The 24,677-nt window shown below is 50.6% G+C and overlaps 1 protein-coding gene across 2 annotated transcripts; it reads left to right on the forward strand.

The window, feature by feature from the left end:
• The first annotated feature begins 334 nt into the window (after positions 1-334).
• C8H3orf18 (chromosome 8 C3orf18 homolog) lies at positions 335-9,427 on the forward strand. Of its 2 annotated transcripts, none has more exons than XM_027933883.3 (5): positions 335-538; positions 1,987-2,367; positions 5,692-5,717; positions 6,150-6,297; positions 7,559-9,427. In XM_027933883.3, exons 2-5 carry the CDS (start codon positions 2,092-2,094, stop codon positions 7,637-7,639), a joined length of 531 nt encoding a protein of 176 aa, XP_027789684.2. In that variant the 5' UTR covers positions 335-538; positions 1,987-2,091; the 3' UTR covers positions 7,640-9,427. The 2 variants fall into 2 exon arrangements, with proteins under 2 accessions (XP_027789684.2, XP_071471786.1); XM_071615685.1 differs by having other exon boundaries at positions 1,987-2,307.
• The last annotated feature ends 15,250 nt before the right edge of the window (positions 9,428-24,677 follow it).

The following is a 24,677-nucleotide window of genomic DNA, read 5'->3' on the forward strand; positions in this document are numbered from 1 at the left end:
GAAGGTGGAGCTGCCCAGGAGCCCGAGTTGTGGCCCAGGAAAGGCCTGGTCACCCTTGGTCCCCTGCCGGATGTCGGTATAGGCCACCAGAGTGAGGGGTGGTCTCAGAGAATTGCTACCTGGCTCCGGGCTCCCGGCTCCCGCTTTAGGGAGGAGTCACATCGGAGAGACAGGCGAGCAGGCCAATGCTGGACGGGCTCTAGGCCTGGCAGCCAATCAAAGTCCGGGGGCGCGGAGAGGGCCGGAAGGCTAGGCACTGAAGCTTCGCTGATCCCCTGAGGCTGCTTGGCCTGGCCCCACCCCCGCCCTGGGTCCCGGCCCTGCCCACCCCAGCCTAGACTGACAGAGCTGGTGCTTGCAGCTGCCCACCGTGCAAGATACCCGGCCTGGCCCGCAGCTCAGAGCGTGCAGGGAGCGCCGACCTCGGGTCGAACTGTCGCCCCCACGCAGGGCCTAGATGTTCCCCTCGCCCGGTCTCCCGCCCGCCGCCACCACCCCTATCCTCTCTGACTGAGCTCGGCGCCCCGGAGAGGATTAAGTAAGTGCTGAGGTCTCTCATTCTGTGCAAGAATGGAAAAATCACTGGGTTGCGGAGGCGGGCATGGGAATTGAGGCAGGGAGGTCTGAGGGACCTAGTGGAGAATGGCATGAGGGTTCTCAGAGGTCACGGCGCAGACCCCTTTCACTCCGTTTTTTCTCCTTCCCCTTTGGACCCCAAGGCAAGCCCAGAAAGTGGTCAGCAGGGCATCTTCTCTCCTCTGGATGGGAGGAGAGCCCCAGAGCAAGTTAAGGGTCTAGCCCAAGGTCATGTCTAGGGTCAGTGGCAGAGCTAAGAATAGACTCCTTACCTAGCATAACTGGAGAGAGAGGGCAGAGGGAGATGAGTCTACCCCACTCATGTCCCTCTGCCAGCCTTGTCCTTTCCTAAGGGTGCAGCATGGATGTGGGTACACACACTCACGCACATGCACGCACACACACAAATGTACCCATAAGCACAACAGGGATGCAGTCATGAGCTAGGAATCCCTCCTCTAGATCTGCAGAGTGGCTGGGACCCCTTCCCACACTGTCTTTCTGGGCTGGGAAAATCTCTGCTCCCAGAGGAGGAGGGAAGGCACAAGGGAGACACTTCAAAGTGGGAGCTCCATCCCTACTTCTGAAGATAATCTCCCCTTGCCTTCCTCCTTTGTTCCCACCAGCACCCAGTTCCCCTATGAGGGAAGGGGGGGCATCCAAGGACCCTAAAGCCTGCAGAAAAACCATGCCTCTATTTCCCGTCTCCTGGTCTCCCCACATTTGCCCCCACCCCCACTTCAGGCACACAGCCTGGACCATACCGCTCACTGAATCCAGTAGCTTCTGTGCCTCCCTGCCTCCTGACTGGGTTAGAACAAAAGAAAAGGTAGAATCTCTACTGGGTGCTCACTGTAAACATGGCTTGTGCTGAACTAAGTCTTTTCTAGGGACTTGTTCATTCTGATATTTCAGTAACCCTGCAATACTGTGGGGATATTAGGCTTAGGAAAACTGAGGCACAGAGGTAGAGTGACTTGTCTGGGGTTATCCAATAAATGGCTGAGCCTAGACAGGATTCAAGGACAGGCCTATATGACTCCTAGGTAAGTTTTTTCCTCCAGGGAAGAAAAAAAGCTACAGAGAGATATGAGGGGCAGGGAGTGAAGAGGTGGGGGTGGGAGGAATGAGGGGCTATGGATGTTATTGCATAGGGAGGGAGCTTTTCTTTCAAATCTCCCTGATATCTTTCCTATCTCCCAGGCATGATTGCTATGATCATTGTACCCACAGACTTCATTTTCATGTTTCTAAATCTACATGGGAACCATAGGTATATAAAGCATGTGTCTTTGTGTCCCTGAACTGCCCTCAAATCTTTATTTTCCCAGTGTCTTCAGAACCTAGAGGCACTTCATCTCACTGCCACACCCCTGTCCTTAGCCTCATGTGTTTATTCTTCCTTTCCAGCACCCACGGAAGAAGGGGGCTTCCTTTATCAAGGAGGTGGCTATTCAGGTGGCCACCACGGGTGTTGGGAGCCATAGGCTGGGGTACTACTGATGTCAGAAGTGAATGGGCAGGTTGACTGACCACAGGCAGTCTCTCAACATCAGCATGAACTCCAGGATCCTGTCTGCTCGGGGCTGGCTCAATAGCCACCCACCTACCACTGAACCTGACCTAGAGCTGGCCACTGATGGGCCCACTTCTGAGACCACCACCCTCAGCCCAGAAGCCACAAGCTTCAATGACACCAGAATCCCTGATGTGGCTGATGGCACGGCTGGCGTGGGTACCATACTTCTGTCCTTTGGGATCATCACGGTGATTGGCTTGACTGTGGCCATGGTGAGAGCTGGGGCAGGCTGGGGCTGGCCCAGAAGGCCCTCCATTGGGGGAAGGCAGTCAGTATTTAGAATAGAAAATCTAATCAGAAGTCAATTTTCCATTAATGTGGGGCTGGGGTTGTGGCTCAGTGGTAGAGCACTTGCCTAGCATGTATGAGGCACTGGGTTCAATTCTCAGTACCACATATAAATAAATAAAATAATGGTCCATTGAATAAACTAAAATTTTTTTTTTTTAAATTCCATTAATGATAATGCAATCCTTATTTCCCCCTCCCCACAAGATTTGTCCACTGGGGCTAGAGACCAAGAGACAATTCTTCTGATTGGAAGACCCAGAAAACACTCTGGAAAATACATATTTTGAGATACTCCATGAAGGCCACACAGGATTTGGGGAGGGAGAAGTTCCATATGGAGGGTCCTAAGAATCAGAATTTGGAGGCAAGGAGGTTCTGTGAGCAGTAAGCTGAGCAATGGGGCAAATTGTTATATGGGTTTCAGCAGGGGTAGAGACCAGAAGGTGGCTGGGATTGTGGGCTGTAAAGTTGGGGGGAATGCTCTGGGCTTGTCACATTATTGGTAGTATGTTTATTCATTCATTCACTTGGCAATTATTTACTGGATAATTGCCCTGGACCAGACCTTTGGGACCTAACAGAGTCTGGGGAGACAAGATTCTGCCCTGTGGTTCTTATGAGAAATTAATTTAAAACCAAGAGTTTTAGCTGGGCATGGTAGTGCATGTCGGTAATTCCAGCAACTTTGAAAGCTGAGTCTGGAAGAATATAAGTTCAAGACCAATCCCAGCAACTTAACAAGATCCTCAGCAACTTAGCAAGACTCTGTCTCAAAATAAAAATAAAAAGGGCTGGGAATATTTAGTGGTAAAATACCCTTGGGTTCAATCCCCAGTCAAAAACCAAACAAGCAAACCCAAGGGTTTTCACCTAAGCTGGGTGGTCAGGGACATCTGGGGAAGCAACATTAGAGCTGAGACTCAAGGTAGGAACCTGGCTTATGTCATGAGAAGGGGCAGAGTTGAGTAGCTATCAGAATGGGGGTAATCTGCAAGAGGGCTATAAATGACCCCCAAAAGTGATACCCAGACCCTCAGAATGTCACTAAGGGAACACTGGCAATTATTCAAGGCAAATCCATGGAAGTGGAGATCACCAGAGGTCCCCCAAAGGGCCTGGCAATGGTAGTACTCTGCCCATTGCTCCTTCCAGGCTATGATGGCTGGCCTTAGGTTCAGGAGCTTGTTGCTCTAACAAACAAGGGTAGGATGGTCCGTCCATGGCCTGGCAGGAGCTGCTGTTAAACCAGGGTCACCATATGGGCCCTGCAGGCTCCGGACTGCTGCCAGGGAACAACGCTGTCCAGTAAGCATGGCCAGGATGCAGCTCATGAACAGCAAGGCCAGGGCTGAGAGGTCTCCTGGGGTGAGAGTGAGGCAGAATGCCAGTGTTTCCCCTTGGCACCCCCAGGATGGTTTTGAAGATCTAAGCACCCTAACCTCAGGGGCAAAATGGCCTAGAATCTGCGCTTATTACTCTTGGCAAAATATTTTGTTCTAGGAACTTGCTGGTCTGAGGCCTAGGGTGGATAGTCTTCCTACCAAAGGAGGGGAGGTAGGAAGCTTGTGGGACAAAAGCTGTGGAAGGCAGAAAACAGCTCCTGGACACAGGGCACAAGAGGGCTAGAGGTTTCCCTGAGTGCTGCTTGCTTTCCCCTCATGCCAGCACTGAACCGGGCCATGGTTACAACAAGGAGCAAGTCAGTGTCTGGCTTGTGCTTCACACAGGAGTGTGAAAAAGTGCTTGGTGTGGGCAACACTTCGGAAACGCTTCCCAAAGGAAGCAGTTGGACAGTGAGAGGTGGGAACATTTGGAAGTGGAGGTGGGAAGGCAGTGGATATCACCAGTTGTGGGCAGAGAGACCAACAGGGTAAAGGTGTGGAGATTGAATGGAAGTTCTGGCCAATCCTGTGGATCCTTCTAAATCAAAGGTCACAGGTGAGGGAGAAGTATTGGAGCAAGGACCTTGAGGCAAGGGGGCATCGAGTTCTGCAGCTGGAGCCACTTCCTCAGGGTGGGCCTCAGAGATCCTATTGCATCTTCCCACAGGAGATCAAGGGGCATCCAACCCGGTATGGAAGGGACTGGGGATTAAGGGACACTCTAGTTTCTTTCTAGGCCTTTGGAGTCCTATAGGAGGAGCTTTGGGTCAGTCTGGGAAACAAACCAGATTCAATTTGTGAATGGGCTACAAAGAATATGGGAGCCACAGAGGATTTGGGACAGACTCTAGGGATGTGGCTTTCCTAAAGATAGAAGTAGTCGTGAAACTGCCAGTTTGGGGAAGAGCAGGTGGCAGGGGTCCCCAGAGTCCCTGCCCAGGGTGGTTTCCCAATCTCACCCCTTTGTCTCTCTCTTCAGTGCTTGGTACAAGGTTTCCTGCTCCAGCGTGGGATGTTCTATATGTTTTCTGACTACCTAACACTTTGCCTTCATGTCTGCACATAGGGGACAGAACCTGGAACTTTCTTATGTTCCATCAGTGACAGAGTTCTGAAGGGTTAGCCTGGGCTGACATCTAGAGCTCAGCCCTTTTCTCTGACCCCTGTCCACTGAGAGACGTGAGTCTCCCATGGAACCCAGTCCAGAACCTTACCTAGGACCACACTTTTCTACACTCTGGCCATTGCCTATCCACTGTTCTTTTTGCCTATATGTGGTTCTGGATCCAGTATGGGGAATGTGTTGGAGTCTTCCCCTCCCTCCTTGTCCCTGAGGTGTCATAAGCAGACACTGAATGGCTGGGGCTGCAGTCAATATTGAAAGACCTGGACCCCACCACCAGTGTGACTGTAGTTTTCCCAGGCTGGGTTTCTAAGGGCAGGCCTAGTCTCCACCTGTCAGCATCAAAAAAACATTAAAGGGAGGCATGATCCAGACATCATGGCACACTCCTGTAATCCCAGCATCTCAGGAGGCTGAGGCAGGAGGATTGCAAGTTCAAAGCCAGCCTCAGCAATGGCGAGGTGCTAAACAACTCAATGAGACCCTGTCTCTAAAAAAAAAAAATAGGGCTGGGGATGTGGCTCAGTGGTTGAGTGTTCCTGAGTTCAATCCCTGGTACCAAAAAAATTAAAAAAAAAAAGAGGCATGAATGTAGGGTGTCCATGTCACTGGGATGGGGACATTGAGGACATGGGGATCCACACCCCCCTTTAGCTTCCACATGTCCCCCATCCCGAGGGCCTTCTGGGTCAGTCAGGGCTTACTTTCCTCACCATCTGACACTGCCCCTTCCCTTACAGGTTTTGTACATCAGGAAGAAGAAGAGGTAATTCCCCAACTGCCACCTAAAGTTCCAGCCTATGGGCAATGCTGGGCTGAGCTCCAGGGGGCATGGGGGGGAAAAGAGAAAGAATACCCCACCAAGAGGGACCCTCTCCCTGATCAGAGAGTCAGGGCCTCTTCTCAGGGAGGGTTGAGGGCCTCCATCAAGATCTCACATACAGGGCAGGAAAGTAAAGATTCTATATTCATATATAACCCTGGAATAGAGGGTGGGAGACAAGAGGGAGAAAGAGGGGATCATCTCTACCCAACTGCCTGGCTACTCTTGCCCTGCTCTCCCCGGCCTACAAGGGAGATCTCTGGCCCCTAAACATGGTTGTGTGCTGTGGCTCAGCTGGCCAAGAGGCAGAGCCTAAAGGGCTGGCAGGAGGGCAAGGGCCTGCCCAGCCCCCAGCACCCCTGCCCCCACCCCCAGGCTGGAGAAGCTGCGCCACCAACTCATGCCCATGTACAACTTCGACCCCACGGAGGAGCAAGATGAACTGGAGCAGGAGCTGTTGGAACATGGACGGGATGCGGCCTCCGTGCAGGCCGCCGCCTCCCTGCAGGCCACGCAGGGCAAGGTGGGCACTGACACCCAGCCTGCAACTGTCCATGCCTCCTCTACCCCACCCTCCATCCTTTACATACTGCTTGCCAGCACCTGCCAGGTATCAGGCAGCAGCTACTTGATATATGGGTCTTGCCAGGTTCATTCAGAAACTGATAGAATCTTTCCATGCCATTCACAAACTTACGGCACAAGGCCAAGACAGGGACAGCCCTGGGGTCCAGCCTGGCTCTCCCCTAATAGCCTGTCGATCTTGGAAACCCCAGTGGCATCTCTGAGCCTACTTTCCTCATCTGCAAATGAAAGATTCTGATTCTTGTCCTATGCATCTCCACATACTAGCTGGAAAAGTGGGAAAGGACTAATGGCAGGGATTATTGAGGACTGGGACCTCGACTTCCTCTGCTTCCTGAGGGCTCATGGTCCTGAGCAGATTATAGATGGGGTCAGACTGTTAGGCAGTGCCAGTTTCAAACAGGCTGTTGGATTTCTAGTCACTGACAGACCACAGGTCAATAGAGATTCCAGCCAAACTCATCTTCAATATCCAAAGGGATGGATAACTGTAGTCATCCTATTAGAGCCACTGGGCTGCCTTACCACTTGCTACCATTCCTCAAAATCTCCAAGGGCCAGAGCACCATAAAGGGGCTGGGCCCATCCCTAATCCATCTGTCCTCTTTGCATCTTCCTGGATTTAAGGAAGAGTCCAGGCTGAGTCTGGAGACCACTTGGTTTTACTTCCAGTTCTGTCACCTGAGTCAGGTGAAACCCTGGCTCAAAATTTAAAAAAAGGTTAGGGATGTAGCTCAGTGATAGAGCATTCCTGGGTTCAATCACTGGTACTGCAAAAAAAAAAAAAAAAAAAAAAAAAAAAAAAATCACATAGAATCATGGTCTACCCAGCCCTGGAGACCACTGACCATTTGACAATTGTTTCTTGTGCACCTTCCTTGTACCTGACCCTGTTCTGGGAGTGAGAAGGGGTGGGGCAGAGGTGAGGTCTCCCCTGCTGGGAGAAGGTGATGCATGCATAATTCATCCTGCACAGGAGTCCACTGTAAGTGCTGCCAAGCTGAAAGGAAAGCTGGGATGGCTATGGGGGGTGGGGAGGAGGCAGTCATCTGAGCCAGGTCGAATTTCTAGGCTGAATTTGCAGGGGAGGACATTCCAGGCAGGAGGCAGAGCACTAGGAAGTGAGGGTGGCAGTGACTGGGCCAGATAGTACATGGCCTTGGTCAAGGTCTCTGATACCCCTGCCTGTCTTTCTGCAGAGTGCTCTCCCCTCCCAGGGCCCACTGCAGAGGCCTAGCCGACTGGTGTTTACCGACGTAGCCAATGCCATCCATGCGTGAGTGGCCCACGACAGGTCTGGACCTCTGAAAGAGACACCTGCCACAGTGCCCACAGAGCTGCCCACTCCTTGATTGTCAAGACCTATTCTCAGGACCTGCCCTGACAAGACAGGAAGGGGCTGGGCCATGCCCCAGCTATTCTGTAAACCCACCTGCTGACTCTCCAGCCTTGAAGAGAGGCCCTGGCCAGCTTAGCCATCTGGCCACTGATCTCTCCTGACTTGACGGACCTGGCACAGAGGGTATCCTTTATGCCAGGAAGGTCAAGAGCCATTGCTGGCTTAATTGTCTGCTGGTCACACCCCTCTCATCAAGGTCTGCTTCTCTAATATGGAGGAAATTGGGGGAGATACTCTGGGAGAGGAAGAGGGAAAGGAGAGGTGGTTCCTCTCTGTTGGGGAGAAATCTGTATTTTAAAATTTGGAGCCTCCTCTGGAGTGAAAAGAAGCAACCACCAACTTCACTGGGACAGGGTGGGGCATTACCTGTTTTAGTCCCAGAGAGGCCCACAGATGAAGGTGAATCTGCCCAGTGGACAAGATGCCAGGAGAAGGGCTGTTCATACCCAGGCTCCATCCATATTGCAGAGGGTCTGTGAGGTCTCCCAGCTTCCTATCCCTAGTAGCCACCTGCTTTTGGGCCCAAGTAATGGTGGAGGCTGAGAGAGAAGTAACTGCGGGTATGGATGTGGAGGGATGCTGACCCCAGACCTGCTGAAAGTCTTCATGCATGTGCATAAGTGGACCTACATGCAGATGTGTGCAGGGCACAATACAGACCCTCTTTGTTGGCTCTACCCTGTAAGTCAACCTCCCCCTATGGTACGTAGTGGAGCACTGGAGTAGGCCACCTACTCTGGTCTTCGGTAATCGGGGACTCAGGGGAAGATGGAAGCAAAGCTGGTTTCCACTCTCCACTGCACTTCTTCAATGGGCTCTAAAAGCCATGCTTACCTGCTTCTGGAAATGGCTCCCTGTCTTTATCAGGGATGGTATTCAGGGAGAGGCTCTTGGTCTGAGGGCAGTGGGGATAGGCTATAGGCTAGTGGAAGCAGTTCTAACTGCCTGAAAAGGAATGCCCTGTGGGAAACTGGAGCTTCCTCTAAGGTGGAGGAAGGCAACCACTCACATGGGACAGGGTAAAACGGCACCTGTTATAGGCCCTGAGAGACCCAGATATAGAGCTGACACTGCCTAGTAAGCAAGATGCCAGGAGAAGGGCTGCTCATACCCAGGGTCCATGCACATTACAGAGGGCCCATGGGATCTCCCAGACTCCTCCTAAGAAACCTAGTCCATCCTTTAATTTTCTCTCCTACTCCCATCTATGGGAAGGGCCCCTTGGTGTTCATGGAGTAGAAAAGAGGGTCTTTGCACTTGTCCTCCCCCTTAATTTTGAAAGTCCAGGATGATGCCAGAGACATCTGGGCAAGAGAAAAACCCCAGGGGCTGGGCAGTTTTTCTACACTGGGCACCCATACACACATGAGCACGCACAGAGGCACGTCCCTATGTCCAGCCTCACCATCATCACTGTCCTCTGCTGGTTGGAGGAGACACAGGGGTGGCACATATGGATCTTCCATTGGACAAATGCCACATGTCAGGAAGTGAGGGCCTAGGAGGTCCCGTGGGGAAGGTTCTGGATTTATACCCTCTTTTAGATGCTATAAATACATTAGCACTTGAACGACTGGAAGGCTGCGGGTAATTTAGGATGCACAAAGCTGTAATTTAACTCACAGCATCTCTATGTGTGAGAGCATTAAAGATGTAATTAAGATGTTTACATGAAGAGTGTGAAGCCTGTGACATTTGGGGTGTGAAACCCCAGGAGGGGACAGGGTGGGTGAGGGGCTGTGGGAGGTCTGGGATAGTCACTTGGATCCCAGCTATGAGCTGGCAGTCCAGTTGGTTTTCCCTGATTTATCCAAAGAAATGCTCTGGCCCTAAGTCAAGGCTGTTCTGGGGCCTTGCGTCTCAACTGTGGAATGGAGTCACAATGCCACTCCCTGGGGTGGAGAGGCAATATGGACAGGATCTTATAGGACCAGGGGAGGAAGGGGACCTGCTGGTGGAGGGGGATGGCACCTTAGAACCTACAGGAATCCTGGCTTGGTGATGGACACAGGACCTCTATCTCTGTAGTGACAAAGGGCACTTCCTTATCTCTTGTGCCCTCACAGTCATCTTTTCCCTTCCATCCACCATTTTTTCCTAGCTCTTTCTCCCAGTCCTGAAGAAAAACCAAATTCCCAGATCTTCCAAAGAATGTGGGACTGACAGTATTGGGGTGAAAAATTCTGATGGGTGTGTTCCCCTTGTGGCCACAAGCCTAGTGAGGTGACCAGGACTCTCCTCACTTCCCTCAGCTGGTCAGACAGGTGAGATGGAGTTGCCTGCCATCATTGCTCCCAAAATTGACTATTTATTAGGTTCCACAGAGAAATTTTCCCCCACCCAACATAAACACTTCCCTGAGTCAAACCTCTCCTTATGAAGTGCAGGGTTTTGCAGCGGGTGGTATAAGGGTGGATTTGGGAGACCCTCTCCTTGTTTAATATAGTGAAGTGCCACCTTTCAGTCAAACTGAATAAAGTAGTCCCATTGCCTGGTACCAACAGACAGAGGACGTCTTCAGAATGTAAAGGAAAGTTTACGTGGGGGAGAGCCCAGAAATTCCAATAGCGCTCTGACCTTGCTATGTATGGATTTCTTCCAGAGGCGTGACTGAGCCCCTGTTGTGAGCCTGGCACCATGGCCCATCAGAGAGCCAAGCCACACCGAGTTTCATTCTAGATGGAGGATAAAGGGGGTGTGTGTGGGTAATGTGCGTATGCTACCATATGTCTATATCTTTATATTTATAGATATATTAAAAAGGAAGGGTCAGGGTGTACTTGGGGGTGTTCAGAGACTGGGGAGAGATACTCTGCCCTCTCCTGTGCAGACAGCAGGTCTCAGTGTTTCAGGGAACTTGGTTAAGGATATCTGGTAAAGCCCCAGGAGTTGCTGGTCTAGTATGCTCATCCACTCTGGCCTCCGAGGGCTCAGGACAGGGGGACAACTACAGATAGGGGCATCTTTGGCCACCGAGAGCATATTCTTTTTTTTTTTTTTTTAAAGAGAGAGAGAGAGAAGAGAGAGAAAGATAATTTTTAAAAATATTTATTTTTCAGTTTTCGTTGGACACACATCTTTTATTTTTATGTGGTGCTGAGGATCGAACCCAGCGCCTTGTGCATGCCAGGCAAGCGTGTTACCGCTTGAGCCACATCCCCAGCCCCGAGAGCATATTCTTGAAAGGCCAGAAATGACAAGATATGAACAAGAAGTGTGTGAGCATCAGGTGCAGGGAGGGAGAAAGGTAGGGAAGAGCATGGAGACTCTTAGGTAAGACTGAGAAGACTAAAACCAGGATGCCATTCCCACCGGGGCCTGATCTGCTCTTGTCACACATACCCTAGAGATTCTCGGGAGCCCCCCTATCCCCTTTGGGTGCTCTGACCCTACAAGAGCAGATCAGGTTGGGTATCAAGTTTCCCCAGAGATACTGGACCCTACACACACACACACACTACTGAGGGAGCTAGAGGAAGTGCAGCAAGCATGCAGGGAAGGGACAAGAAGTGGAGATGGTCTCTGCAATCGCTGAGAAAAGCCCATGACTTGCTCTAGCTTCATACAGGAGAGTGTCTGAGGGAGAAGCAGAGGAGTAGGTGGTGCCGAGAGCTGTCTGAGAAGTAAGTGTCATTTTCCCAGCCCGTGGCCTGGGAAGGGCAGAAAGTCTGGCTTCTCAAATCCCACTCCCAGATTTGCAGGGCCCCCTTCTCCCTCAGGCTCAGCTGGAAAGGTGACGTCTGGGAGCCTGGTCAGATCCATGCATGTGGTAGGACTGGGACATCAGTGGAAGAAAGGAGGCCTGGAGTGTTCTGAGGCTCCTAGTGAACCTGAATCTACAAGCAGGGGATCAGGGAGAGGCAGTGTTTTCTCTGAGGCTGGTGGGCCCATCCTTGGTCTCACCCAGGGGATACCACAGCCTTCCTTGACAAGCTGAGTGAGCTCCAATCAGTGGACCACAGACTCAGCCATATTCTCATATTTAAGACAAATTCCCAGGTGGCCCAACACTTCATTTAACTTGAAAGCACAATGAGAATCACACAGGGGACTCTCTGGTGTCCCCCACAGTATGAGGTTTCTGGGCGTGCAGAAGCATCGAGGGGCAGAAGAGGGGCTAGCATGTGATTGCTAAAGTTATTACTGATTCTGAGCATTCATAAGTTTCTCAGAGCACCCTGCATTCTGAATTTCACCCTGAATTCAATTCTGATATTCACAGTGACTTGAAAGGTGACAGCATCTAACATTCTCCAAGAGGTGGTAAGTGACAAACAGGCCAGTTCCATACTTAGAGAATAGAGACTGAGAATCAGCCTGTGGTTGGCAGAGAGCTTAGACCCTCTCTTGCCTTTTGGAGAGCCCAACCAAGGGGAGAGGGAACACAGGCTCTGTGGCTCTGGGCAATAGTTTGCTGAGACCCTCGTATACCTCACTGCATGGTCTCCAGCCCAGACTTCCCAACCAGAGGTTTGGCCAGGCACAGAGCAGGAATGGACAGTCTTCAGGTCACACACCCACCAGCTGCCTCCACCAGCCCTGCTCCTCCCCAGGGCACTTGTCCCTTCTGAACCTTGTTCCCCAATACTGGACAGTTCTGATGAAGTCCGACCTTGCCTTATCCCCAGCAAGCCCTCTCATACCCTTGCCCACCCTAGATGGAATCCTGGCTAGTCCCCAGGGTTTGAGGTCCTGGCAGAAAGCACACCTACAGCTGTGCACTCCCCTCTCCTGTCCCCATCAGCCCAACTGAATGTTTCCTGCAGTTACTTCTGCAGCCTGGATAAACATAACAAGGTAAGGTAGAGTGGTGGCTGTCAGCTATTAAGACAGCCATCTCTGGCATCTGACATCCTTCCTTCCCTGGGTTTTTCAGAACTGCTTTGGAGTCCACAGGAGTAATTCAGCACTTTCCCTGTGCCAACCAGTGTGCTTGGAGGATAATGGGCTTCCTACCCTCCAGGGTCAAGTCTTTTGGGCCAGAGAAATTCTGCAGACCAGAGTTGCTCTGTGAGTTCCAGTCAGGGAGGGCTTCCTGGAGGAGGCAAAGGGAGTAGAGACTGAGAATCAGCCTGTGTGAACTACCAGCTACCTTCACATTCCACCTTTCACCAAGGCATGGGTTGTGGCAAGGATGTGGCAGCCCCCAAATGTGGCTCTTTCTGTGGGTGTGACAGTGGCTGTGACAGATATAGAACAGGTAATCTGGCAGTGAAACTAACAGAATACAGTTAAGAAACACTCTACCCATGGCTTTCTCCATAAATGTTTGCTCTCTTTTCTGGTGGCATCCATAATATGTCACATTCTTGGTCAATCCCATTGACACCACACTGACTTTTCTTCTCTGGGTTCAGCTAGTGGTCCAACTGAACAGGCTCCTCACCCCCAGCTGGGGGACCGGCTACTCTAGTCACATCAAATATAACTGTTGCCCAGACTCTGTAGCCCTCCATGTCCAAAGCTAGGGGTAAAGGTTGTCTCTTTAAAGGTATCCTGGGAGGGGGACTTGGACGAAGTCTTCTTAGGGCCCTTGCACCTCTGAGCCTGGGGTGGGCAAGGTGGTGGGTGTAGGTCTGCCTGATGGGCACCCAGGCACCACCTCTGCCCATCTGGCTGGTCACAGAAGAAGATGTAGCTCAGCCAGCCACAAGAGCTTGGATGAAGGCCTGGAGAAGCTGGAGGGACTAACACAGCTGAGGCCTGACACTCCTTCCTGCTGGGGACATGCTCTGCCGGAGGCCAGGGCCAATGAAGTGCTGCCTCATGAGCCAAAGCCACTAACAGGGAAGGCATGGAGAATACACAGTGGCCCTGGCCTCTGGCTACTTTCATGAGGACCTTCCCCTAGATGTCCCTCAATTGGCTACTCTTCCTGACCCCTCAGGGCCTCTCAGCCCTGGCTCCTCCATGCTCACCTTCTCTTTAGGTTTTGTCCTAGACAAGGTTCTATCTTTAGTCTAAAAGAGACCAAAGTGCCCTCATGTAAGTTGGTCCTTAGCCCCTGCTCTGGACTTGGCACCCTAAGGGCCACTGCCCCATGGTGGTCCCTAGGCCTCTGATCGCCAGCTCCACTGCACAGTGCCTGTAGTACTCCTTCCTATTTCCTCAAGTCCTTCCAGAGATAACCATTAGCCCCCCTCATACAGACAAAGCTCAGAGAGGCAGTAGTTCTGGCCCAGTGTCACACAGTTGGGAAGCAGGATGCCAAAGACTTGAGAACAGAGCTGGGGGGAGACCTGGGTGCAGGGCTGGCTTCCAGCACACAGCTGGAACCCAGGATTTGTACCTATTTCCCAGCCCAGGTCATTTTCCCACCTGATAGTCTTATAGAGATCTCTGTCAAAGACAGGACCCCCACCCTTGGTTGAGGTAAGGATAGAGAGGCACTTAGCAAACAGGACTCCCTAAACCTGGCCTTCTCACCTGGGTAGGGAGGGACCTGCCAGGCCTCACCCTGTTTGCTGCTCACCTGATCACTGGGACCTTCGGGTCCCCCATGGGTTTTGAAAGTCTCAAGATTTCTCTCCCTATGGTTTCCCATAGCTATTTCCTGGATACTTGGGGGGCAGTAGGGTGGTACTTGCTTGAGCTTCAGACTAATTCTGTATACCTCCTCCAGGTACCTCTCAGACCACTCTCTTTCTTTGGACCCAGAGCTCTGTGAGGTGGCCTTGCGTGCGGTTGTGTCCCCAGCCAGGAGCGCTACCAGGCATGTGGAAGGCATTGACAGTGTCTCCAGTCAGTAACTCTGGCCCCAAAGCTTGAGTTGGGGGAGAATAGCAAAGGTTTGTGGGTTTTCCCACTTCAGGGACTTGGGTGGGTGTGCCCCGGGGGCCAAAAGACCAGACACCTTCCAAAGGATAAGCTAGCTCTGTGGGGAAGGTCTTGTCCAGACACCACCCTGCTCCCTGTGGTGCCCTCCCACACTGCTTGAGCCAATCTGAGAATTACATGGACCTCGTTCTGCAGCACCCCATTGAGCCTTTCCTGCCTTGCTGAGGGAAGATAAGCCCTGGAGTCCCTTTAGCTCCTGCTTCTGACCCATGGCCTGATTGGAGGTCTGAGACATGGCTAGCCGCTAACCTACTGCTCTGGGCAGATAAGGCCTACAAGCAGGAGGCCAACTGCCTTACTCTATACCAATGTGCCACTGTCACCCACTGGCCCAGTCTGTCAGGGACACCTGGTCAGCAAGCGGACCCTCAGAATGGGTCCAGTGGTGCAGAGCTGGCTGTTCAGCTCTGTCTCATTCCTTGGGGTCTCCAGCCCTTCCTGATCCTTGGAGCAAGAGTCCCACACTATGGGTGTGGGAGGCCAACCTTATGGGTGACTGAGTTACACTCCCCAGCTGGGTGCTGAGGCGCTCAGTCACAGAAATGGGTGTGTCTTGCTACAGCCCCATGGGTGAAGCTATGCTCACCTTTTCCTTTGTAATATAACCCCTTGCCCTGTTTAGGATAGAATCTTCCATGGAAGTGCCTTGTGTGTGTCCCCTCCTCTTACTGTGCCCTTGGGTGTGGCCTACCCAGGTGTCAGTCAACCTGCTGACAGTGGACATCATGAAGATAGACTCAGCCCCCTGAAACCTGACCCCTTGCCTCATTTGAATAGCTTCTCCTCAATAAAAGGGGTCAGCGTGTGCTCTCACTCTCTCTTTCTGCGGACCCTTAAGGTCAGAGGAGCCGTCACAGCAACCCCAAAGAAAAAGGTATGTGTGTCTCTTGTGTGGTTATTTCGTGCAGCCCAGTTAGCCCAGTTTAACTAGAGTGACCCCTGAGCCTTTTAGTCGCCGGAACAGAAACCCGGCAATGGGTCTGTGTGTGTTGTGAGCCCCAGAATCAGGTGCCATGACAGGTACCAACACATATCTTTGATGGCCACAGTGGCTAGGGATAGTGAGTTGTCTCCCATTTCATAATAAAGGACAACAGATATCCCAGCCCACTGTCTTCCAGCCACAGGTCAAAGGAGAGATGAGAGATGTGTCCAACCTGGCCATTTCCAACCACCTAGTCCTATTGCCCTTAAGGGTGAGTGGGGTCAGCTCCTCCTCCTGGGAGATATAGAGTTTTGGAGTAACAACAATGACAACAATAATAGCAGAAATGATAAGTTGTGATTTGTTGAGCTGTGCCACACAACAGGGACCAGCTTGTGAAAGGAGAGCCAGGACACAGTCTTACCCACTGCCAGTGGGAGCACCATTCATCTCACGGGCAACCACAGCTGGAAAATTACAAGAGGGGCCTTGGAAATGAGCTTTGGGATACCTCAAGGCTACATCTGGTCCTGGAGACAGTCACCCCTGATTGATACAATCCTGCACAATCTTACTTCACTCTCTAAAGCCCCTCTGGAGGGGATACTGTCACCCATGCTGCAGAGGAGATCCAGTACCCAGAGACTGGGTTTTCAGGCTCAGAGATGGGATAGGGCCTTATTCTGCACCATTCCAAAAGGATTCTCAGTCAAGCTCCAGAGACAGGGGGTGCTGGGGTCTGACCTGGTACTCAGCAACTTCGGCTGCCTATTTAGCTCACCAATCAATCTGTCTTCCAGTCCCTGATGCCACCCTATGCTGCCACCTGCTGGCAGATGTAGGCACTGTTACTCTCAGCCAGGACACCTGTTGGGTATCCCAGGAGTCCTTTGGCATCCTCAGAGATACCTTTAGCATCTCCACTATGTGGCATGAAATGAAGCCCCCAGACTCAGGCTCTGACACAAGGAATGACATGGCAGGACCAGGATAGTGAGGTGAGTGAGGAGTCTAGGGCTTAAAAGTTAAGGAGCCACTCACTCCCAAAGACTGACACTGCACTTGCACCAACCCAAGCACAAGCACCTCCTTACATTTTGAGCCCTGGGTGCTTCATTCAGCTCACCCTAGTACAACCCTGATACCCAGAGTCCTCTTGGTTAGGACCCAACAGACCTGCTTCAACCTCCTTCCTGACTCCATTCCCCTGCCAGAGGGCTGGAGGCCCCAGAGGGTCAAACGCTGCCCTAGCTGGAGCTCACAGAAAGGGTGTTTACCCAAAGGAGGCTGAGAACACCAGATTATGAAAGATTTAAGGGATTTATCAGCGGCTCAATAACAGGTAAATAAAATGACGCTCTGAAGCCTGGGCAAAAGAGGAGGGCAGAGAATGGGTCATGCCCAGAGTCAAAGTATATGAACTCATGGACAGAATCAGAGCCCGTTTAATTCCCTAGCAACACAAAGAGTGGGCATCCCTTTTGCCTCCATATTACAGATCAGGAAACTGAGAAGAGAAAGATTGCTTAGCGCACATCAGGACCTGAACTTGACCTCAGGTAGCTAATTTCAGAGCTCACTGCTAAGATTCCCAAAGAAGGAATGAAAGTTCTATGAAGACAAAGCTTCCTGCTCCTCTCACTAGACATTAGTTCTCTTCTGTTACTCCCAAGTGGTTCATTCCAGGTCCTCTCTGGGCTATGACCATGGTGGGTGGTGAGGGACAGAGATGGGGTTGGCCTTAGAAGAATTCTATTCAGCAAAAGAGTCAGGACAGTGACACTGACAGCAACAATAACATCCTTCACCAGGAAATGATGAGAGACACAGGTAAGTTGACAGGAGAATTCAGAGGAGGGCCCATCACCTGACTAGGGACAGGTCAAGGCTTTCATTGTACTGGGCCTTGTGCTAGGTTTGATATAAGGTGACGGGAGACATTGCCAAGTGGGCAGAGGGAGAGGTATAAGGGATGATGAACTTCCCACAGCAAAGTCACTAATTATGGGCATCCCTCCAGGTGATCCCTGCAAACAAGGAGTGCCTGCCTACATCATTCTTAGGCTGACAATATGTGCCATACTCATTTGATTTCCTTGCCAAGTCCCTTTGCCTTAGATGCTGGTACTGTTGGAGGAGGGAATCTGTTGGACAACCAGAGAAAATCACCGAGAGAATAGTTGCTATTAAATGACTAAGGACACACCTATGTCCATTCCTTCCAAAGGCACCCGGGAGGTATGTTCCCACCTCCTAAGTGGTGACTTCCCCAAGCCTGAGACAGTGGAGTAGACAGACTCAAACTCCGTTGGTGGCACTGTTTGGAGCCATTCCAACTATGACCACCAGGTGGCAGCGCAGGCCCAGGTTTTTTAGGTGAGGCGGGGTGGGGAGGGGGTTGCTGTCACTGAAATTTGGCCTTGAGGCTTTTCTCAGGATTCCAGAGGTCTCGGTAGCTGGTACACTGAAACTTTTTGCATCCTTTCTGCCAGAAGCAGATCTGGACTGGGGCTGGGTCAGGGAGACTGTTTACTGCTATGGCCTGAGCACCTAGATTGGAGCCTGGCACATAGTAGGTACTCAGGGGTATTAATTGTATATGGAATTGGGTATGTGGTTTAATTCCTCATGGAAATTAAGTGAGTTACTATAGTAAAAGCATGATTAAAGCCTTCAGTAAATGTATGCACTTATTTGTGCTTTTATTATGGGGGAGGTTCTTTCCCAATGCATAGACCCAGGGGGTCCTGAACTCAAGCAGTCTAGTACCTTTTAGTGTCCCACCAAGAGCATTTCCCAGCAAGCTGATAAACATCTCTGTGTCATCTCTATCTTTCCCCACCCAACTGTAGAGGCCGCCTTTTCCCCACCGAGTTCTCACGTAGTCATTTAGCTATCTTTCCTGAGACCAACTTTCAGTAAAGTTGAGTGACTTGGGCTAGGTTGTGCAGGATCTGAACTCAGCTCTATTGGACTCCTGGACCAGGCTCTGAATAGGTTTGGTATATCCCTGCATACCTCAGGGTAGGACCTGCTAGGGCCTGGGCTCCAGTGGGTTCTTCTCTGTCACCCAGGACCTCCCTTCGATTTGGCTTCTCTATCCCCACACATGAACCAGTAAGACTGGGGTATTTACTACCTCTGGTGGCCAAACTGTACCACCTCGTCCCCAAACATCATCTCCAACCAGGCATACAGCAGCAAACAAGCATCTCTGCAAAGCAACTGCAGTGACTGGTGCAGCAGGCAACCTGTCCCCAAGGATGAGCTATGACAGACACTTCTTTAAGCCTCAAGAGGAGACATGGTTAATGGCAAATCAGCTGTGTCTTCTACTATGGGTCCATTGGCAAGCATCCCAGAGATCCCTGCCCAAGGACCCTGAGGCAACTGAACTCTCCTGAGTGTTCTTGCTGCATAAGTGAGTTGGTTGGAATCCCAGCTCAGCACAAGTACACCCCAGGCAAGTCTCCAAACCTCTCCTCAGTCTCTTCATCTGTAAAGTGGGGGCAGGTCCTCCCTACTTGACAGATTAAAAGAGTTTATATTCAAGGTGAGTGCAGTGGTGCATACCTACAATCCCAGCTAATTGGTAGGCTGAGGCAGAAGCACTAGGAGTTTGAGACCAGCAGGGGCAACTCAGTGAGACTCTGTCTCCAAAATGAAGGTCATATTTGGGGCTGGGGTTGTAGCTCAGTGGTAGAGCACTTGCCTGGCATGTATTTGGCACTGGATTCAATTCTCAGCACTGTGTATACATAAATAAAATAAAGGCCTATCAAACAACTAAAAATAAAAAATTTTAAAAGGTCATATTTGTAGAGGACATAGACAATGTCTGATGTGTAGAAATACTAGGTAAATGTGTACTAAATAAACAACACACTAATATGCAGATACTGACTCCCAGTAGGCAGGAGGGAGGGAGGAGTGGAGGTTCACCAGGTTGGATAGGGGAGTTGGGGGAAGGGAGAGGGGATAGGAATGGGAAAGATGGTAGAATGAATCAGAATTAACTTTCCTATGTTCATATATACATACATAACCAGTGTAATTCTACATTATGTACAATCACAAAAATGGAAAGTTATAGTCCATGTATGTATGATATGCCAAAATACATTCTACTATCATGTATAAATAAAAATTAAAAAATAAAAAAAAAACACTAAATGCCCAATGGGTAACCAAGGGGTTGCTGGGCCTTGGAAGGGATGGATCCTCTGAGCCACATTCAAGCTCAGCTTTCCAGCAGCCCCGGGGTTCATGGGGTGCAGATGTAGTTCCAGATCACATCTCCTAGTTCAGCCTCTAGGCTAACTCCCTCAAGGGTTCTAAATTGTCCTCTGCCCAGCAGAGCAAATTTCCCACTGTCAGGTGGGGGCAGGGCCGAGCCGGAAGTCCTCTGCTCCAAACCTGATCTGATTTGGTAACTCCTGGAGACATATCCCAGGTACCAGATCCAGCCTGGGAAAGGATTCAGGCTGGGGCAGGTGAGAAGGAGGGGGACCTGGCCCTGAGCAGCAGTCTTGGGTCACAGGCCATAGAGTAGTTTTTCATTTGGAAGGATGGGATCCCTTAGGTTCTAGATAGTTTCCGAAATCTGCTGGATGGCAGAGGCTTCTCAGCTCCTTCCTCCATCATTCCTAATCCAAGAGTCACAGAAGAGCTCATGGATGAGGAGGTCTGGGGGTCCCCATGATGCAGGGGTGAGGCTGACCCCTTGTCCCAACTCACTCTGTCTAGTTCAGGGACACTCACTACCTTTCCCAGTTTCCAGGCCAGTTACTCTTCTCCCCTCAAGCCTAACAAGCACATCCATAGCACAACCTGGCCATTGTTTCCTGCCCCCTGGCCGACCCTCTTATGCTTCCACGATGACCCACTCACTGCTGCCATTCTGTCTTCTGCTCCTAAACCTTCAAGGCTTCCACTGAACTCAGGAACACCCCAGTTTGGCCTCTCATGGTGCCCAAGCCATCTGCTCAGACAGCAGCCCATCTCCTGCCTCTGCCCCCTCACCCCCTACCTGTGCCGCAGTGACTTCCCACCCTGACGCTGTCTGGGCTTTGCCCCTGGTGGGCAGCAACCTCCCTCGCTGCCCTCCGCCCAGCTCTCTGGCAATTACCCGGATGATTAATTTGGCAATTAATTTGGTAATCAATCATGCTCTGGCTGCTCAAGTCGTCCTCTTTTGATAGCCTGGCCTGGAATATAGATCTGCTTGGCTTTACTTACCCTGGGAAGGGGGCTGAACTCTGGAGGCAGGAAGCACTAAATCCCTTTGCCTGGCCCTGCCCCAACCAGTACCAGGCACACAGCACTCCTTGTAAAGGGGCCAAGATAGGATTTAGCCAAGAGACACCCACTGTGGGAGGCCTTGAGGGTGCCCCAAGATGAATGTCAGCCCTGCTTCTCGGCCTGTCTCCAGCAGAAGGAAAGAACTTGTTCCCCTCAACAGCTTCCTCCCTTCCCCATCCTTCATGAATCCTCTAAAAACTCTTCCTCCAAGCTCCTGGGGGAGTTGAGCACTGATAAGAACCTAAGTCCTGGTCTCCTGGTCCTCAGTGAGCCTCCAGTTCCCCAGGCCTCCCACCTGCCTAGAAAAATGGGTAGCCTTCCGTCCGACAAGGGCTCCACTTGGTGGTAGTGGGGCTTTGATCAATAGCAAGATTTAGTGGCAAAGGAGAAACTGAGTCCTGGTTCTAGGGGTTTGGGTTTGGGGCCAAGTCCAGCTCAGGTGGTCCTGATCTTGCTGTGGGCTCCAATGGGGCTAACCACCAGATGTGTAGCCTGCCATTGCAGCCACCAGATGCACTGCCAGGATGGGGTCCCTGTGGAGCCAGCCCTGTGGCATTGATTGAAATGCCCCCCTGCCAATTAGGATTTTTAAAGAAATGTATAATGATCCCTAATTGGCACCCTCATTAGGTGCCAATTAAACACTTAAGTATTTCTTACAAGTTTAACACATTAATAAGGCAGCTCATTACATAGTAACGAGATTTATTTCTCATATTTATTATATTGTTTCACCACTTCTGACAGTGAAATCACGTTGAAGAACATAGTGTCTAACTGCACACAGATGCCTTCCTCCCCAGCCTCCTCCAAAGGCTGTTGCATCCAGCTGCCTGAGTCTTGGTCTCTGGTGGGCCAAGTTCCTGTTCCCAGGGGTCCTCCCTGATTTCTTTTGGTTCAGTCTCCCAGAGGTGAGTCAAGCAATCCTCTTTTCACCCAAAGTCCAAAGGGCCAAGAGCTGGGCTCTGAAACAGAGGACAATCCTGGAGAGTGTCAGAGGTTAAAGAACCTTCAGAAACTTGTGTCCATTAGCCATACTTTGTATTACAGGGGTACTGAGGTGGGGGATGGAATGCACTTCCTGCTTTTAGCCCCCTGGCAACGCCCAGCCTGGAAACATGCACTACACTGGGGACTGACACCATGAGGGCGGGAGCACAGAAGCCAGGAAAGGACAAGGAGATCTTTTGAGACTCTACCTTGGGGCAGGAACAGAGTTGCAGGCCATGGGTACTGTGCTGAGGTCAGAGGTTTGGGAGTCTAGAAGATGGGCTGATGGCAGGGACAGACCCTCAAGTGCCATAGAGAGATCTCACCTTTGTCAGGAGAACAATAGGAAGCCACCTAGTGTTTTGAAAAGGGAGAGATATGACCAGGTCTCTAACTTAGAAAAGAGAGGGTGTGGTGATGCATCCCTGTAATCCCAGTGGCTTGGGAGGCTGAGGCAGGAGGATCGACAGTTCGAGGTCAGCCTCAGCAACTTAATGAGGCCCTGTCTCAATATAAAAAAATAAAAAGGACTGGGGATGTGAATCAGTGGTTAAGCACCCCTGGGTTCAATCCCTAGTACCAAAAAAAAAAAAAAATCAAACGGAGGGTGCATTGGGAGGGACCAAGAAAATAAACATGACCTCCCCCTCCTGACTGTTCAACTCCTGGGTACTGAATACTAGACTCAAGAGCATTTGTACCCTCAACTTCCTGGAACAGTGCTGCAGAGATGGGGACTGAGGGGTCTGGAGGGTACTGGCAATGTTTGTGCCACCTTATTTTTTTAGAAAAATACGAGGTGTACCTGCACTACACCTTGCTCTTCTTTCGCTGCATGTGGCACTGTCTCTCCCTGGTTCATGCTAATAGCTGCAGAGTATAGATGATGAGAGTGCTCCCTGTTTACCCAGCCAGTCTACCCTGAGGAGACTGTTTCCAATCAATTACTCTTAGAAACATCACGCAGTGAACACCCCTGGGCATAATTTCACACGTGTATGAGTTTGTCTCTGGGATAAATTCTTAGAAGTGGGCAGTGGCGGGTCAAAAGGTTTGTGCATTTTAAATTTTGATAGATAATGCCAAATTGCTTTCATGGAAATTGCACAATTTACTTTCCAACAAGCAATATAAGTTTTTGCTTTTCCCCAACGGTCACTGACAAGTGCATTAACCTTTCCTGGCTTTGACTATTGAACTGGAGTTTCTTTTAGAGGAATGTGGTTGGATAGAGCTTCAGTGGGCGAATCTTTTGGATTTCCTTTTGTATGAACCGTATATTCATCTCCTTTGCCCATTTTCATTGATGCTGTTAGTCTTTTCCTTATCTTATAGGAATCCTTTATGAATTATGAAATTTGCAATTTCTCCTCAGCTTGTTATTGATATTTTTCCATATAGAAATATTTGATTTTTATGTAGTCAGGCCTGCCTATTTTTTTCTCTGTGGCTTTTGTGGCCTTTGTTATATTTAGAAAAGACTATACCAAATCAGATCTTGGCAAACATCGCCTTGTTTTCTTCTAGGAATTTCTTCTTCATTCTTTAGCCCCTCTAGCTTTAGTCCAGCTGGGTGGTGGTTGTTTTATGGTGTGAGGTAGAGACTCAACTTAACACCTTCCTCCAGCACCAGATGATCATCTAGTGATTTTGACACTGTCTTTTTCTGGAGGCTATCCTTGACTGAATTGTTGAGACTTTGGGTAGTGTATGACTAGGAAAATAGCATTTCCTGTCACCTGGTGGGTGGAGGAAAGCAAGCCATGTCATGAGACCAGCTCCAGGAGGAAAGGGTGGGCAGGATGGAATACACCTCTTGGAGGTGAAGAAAAGGGAGAGAAAGCCCATGTGTGGATCTGCATTTGTTTTCTCCTTTAGACTCTAGGAACAGTCATTCTTGGTGCACCATTTTGACTCTGCCTACCACACAATAATTCCTTCAGCAGATTATGTGTCCTTGACATAACCTTGATATTGGCACTGTGCTGGAGAATTGGAGGGGGTTAGGTAGGAGGGAAAATATGTTTCTTCCCGAGGACCCTCTTCTGTGGCCAGTTGGCCAAGATCTGAGAATTCTGAGCAAGCTTTTCCTCTTCCCCGTCCCGACTTCTCTCTGGAGCTGGGGGGACCGTGTATTATAACACAGGTATGTGAAATTGGGATTCAGTGGGTTTCCCTCCAGGTCCTGAAAAAAAAGAGGAGCACCTGCATTTGTGAATAAGGTGAGAAGGGACAGGCAGGGCAGGGCCCCTCTTGACTGCACTATGTCCCAGTGTCACCTTCTCCCTTTTTCCTTCTCTGTTTCCATTCCTCCTTCTCTTCCCTACCACCAGGGCCTACTGGGTGTGGCCCTTATTGTAATTGGGGCCTTTGGGTCCCCCTCAATAAAGTGGAGGCTGGACAGGCCATCCTTGACACTAGACCTGCTTAGATAGCTTTTTTGAAAGGTTCTGGTGGGTACATGTCTGATGGCACCTGGGGCATCTCTAAGCCAAGAAAAGTTAAGTCCCAGGTTCCAGGCTAGCATCCCGGGAATGCGTATGTCCTGCTCCACTGTGCCTCTACCCTGCCTTCGCCCTAAACTAAGGAGTGCTCTTAGCCCCACCAGAACTGGAACAGCAGATGCTTCAGGTGCATTGCCTCTTTATACCACCAGGTGGCAGCAGTGGAAGTTATATGTTGTCATATTTTATCCCTTCTCTTGGGCACTGTGGATTTGACCTCCAAAGAGACCCTGAGTTTCTCTGGTGGCTCTGGAGCAGCAGAGTTGAGGAAAGATGAATCTACACACTCTGAGGTACAGGTACACCTTGGGAGTGAGGGTCCTGTGGCCCTGGCTCCTTTCTGTAGACAACCCTGGGACTAT

This window comes from Marmota flaviventris, chromosome 8 (genome assembly GCF_047511675.1).
Source record: "Marmota flaviventris isolate mMarFla1 chromosome 8, mMarFla1.hap1, whole genome shotgun sequence".
Lineage (NCBI taxonomy): Eukaryota > Metazoa > Chordata > Mammalia > Rodentia > Sciuridae > Marmota > Marmota flaviventris.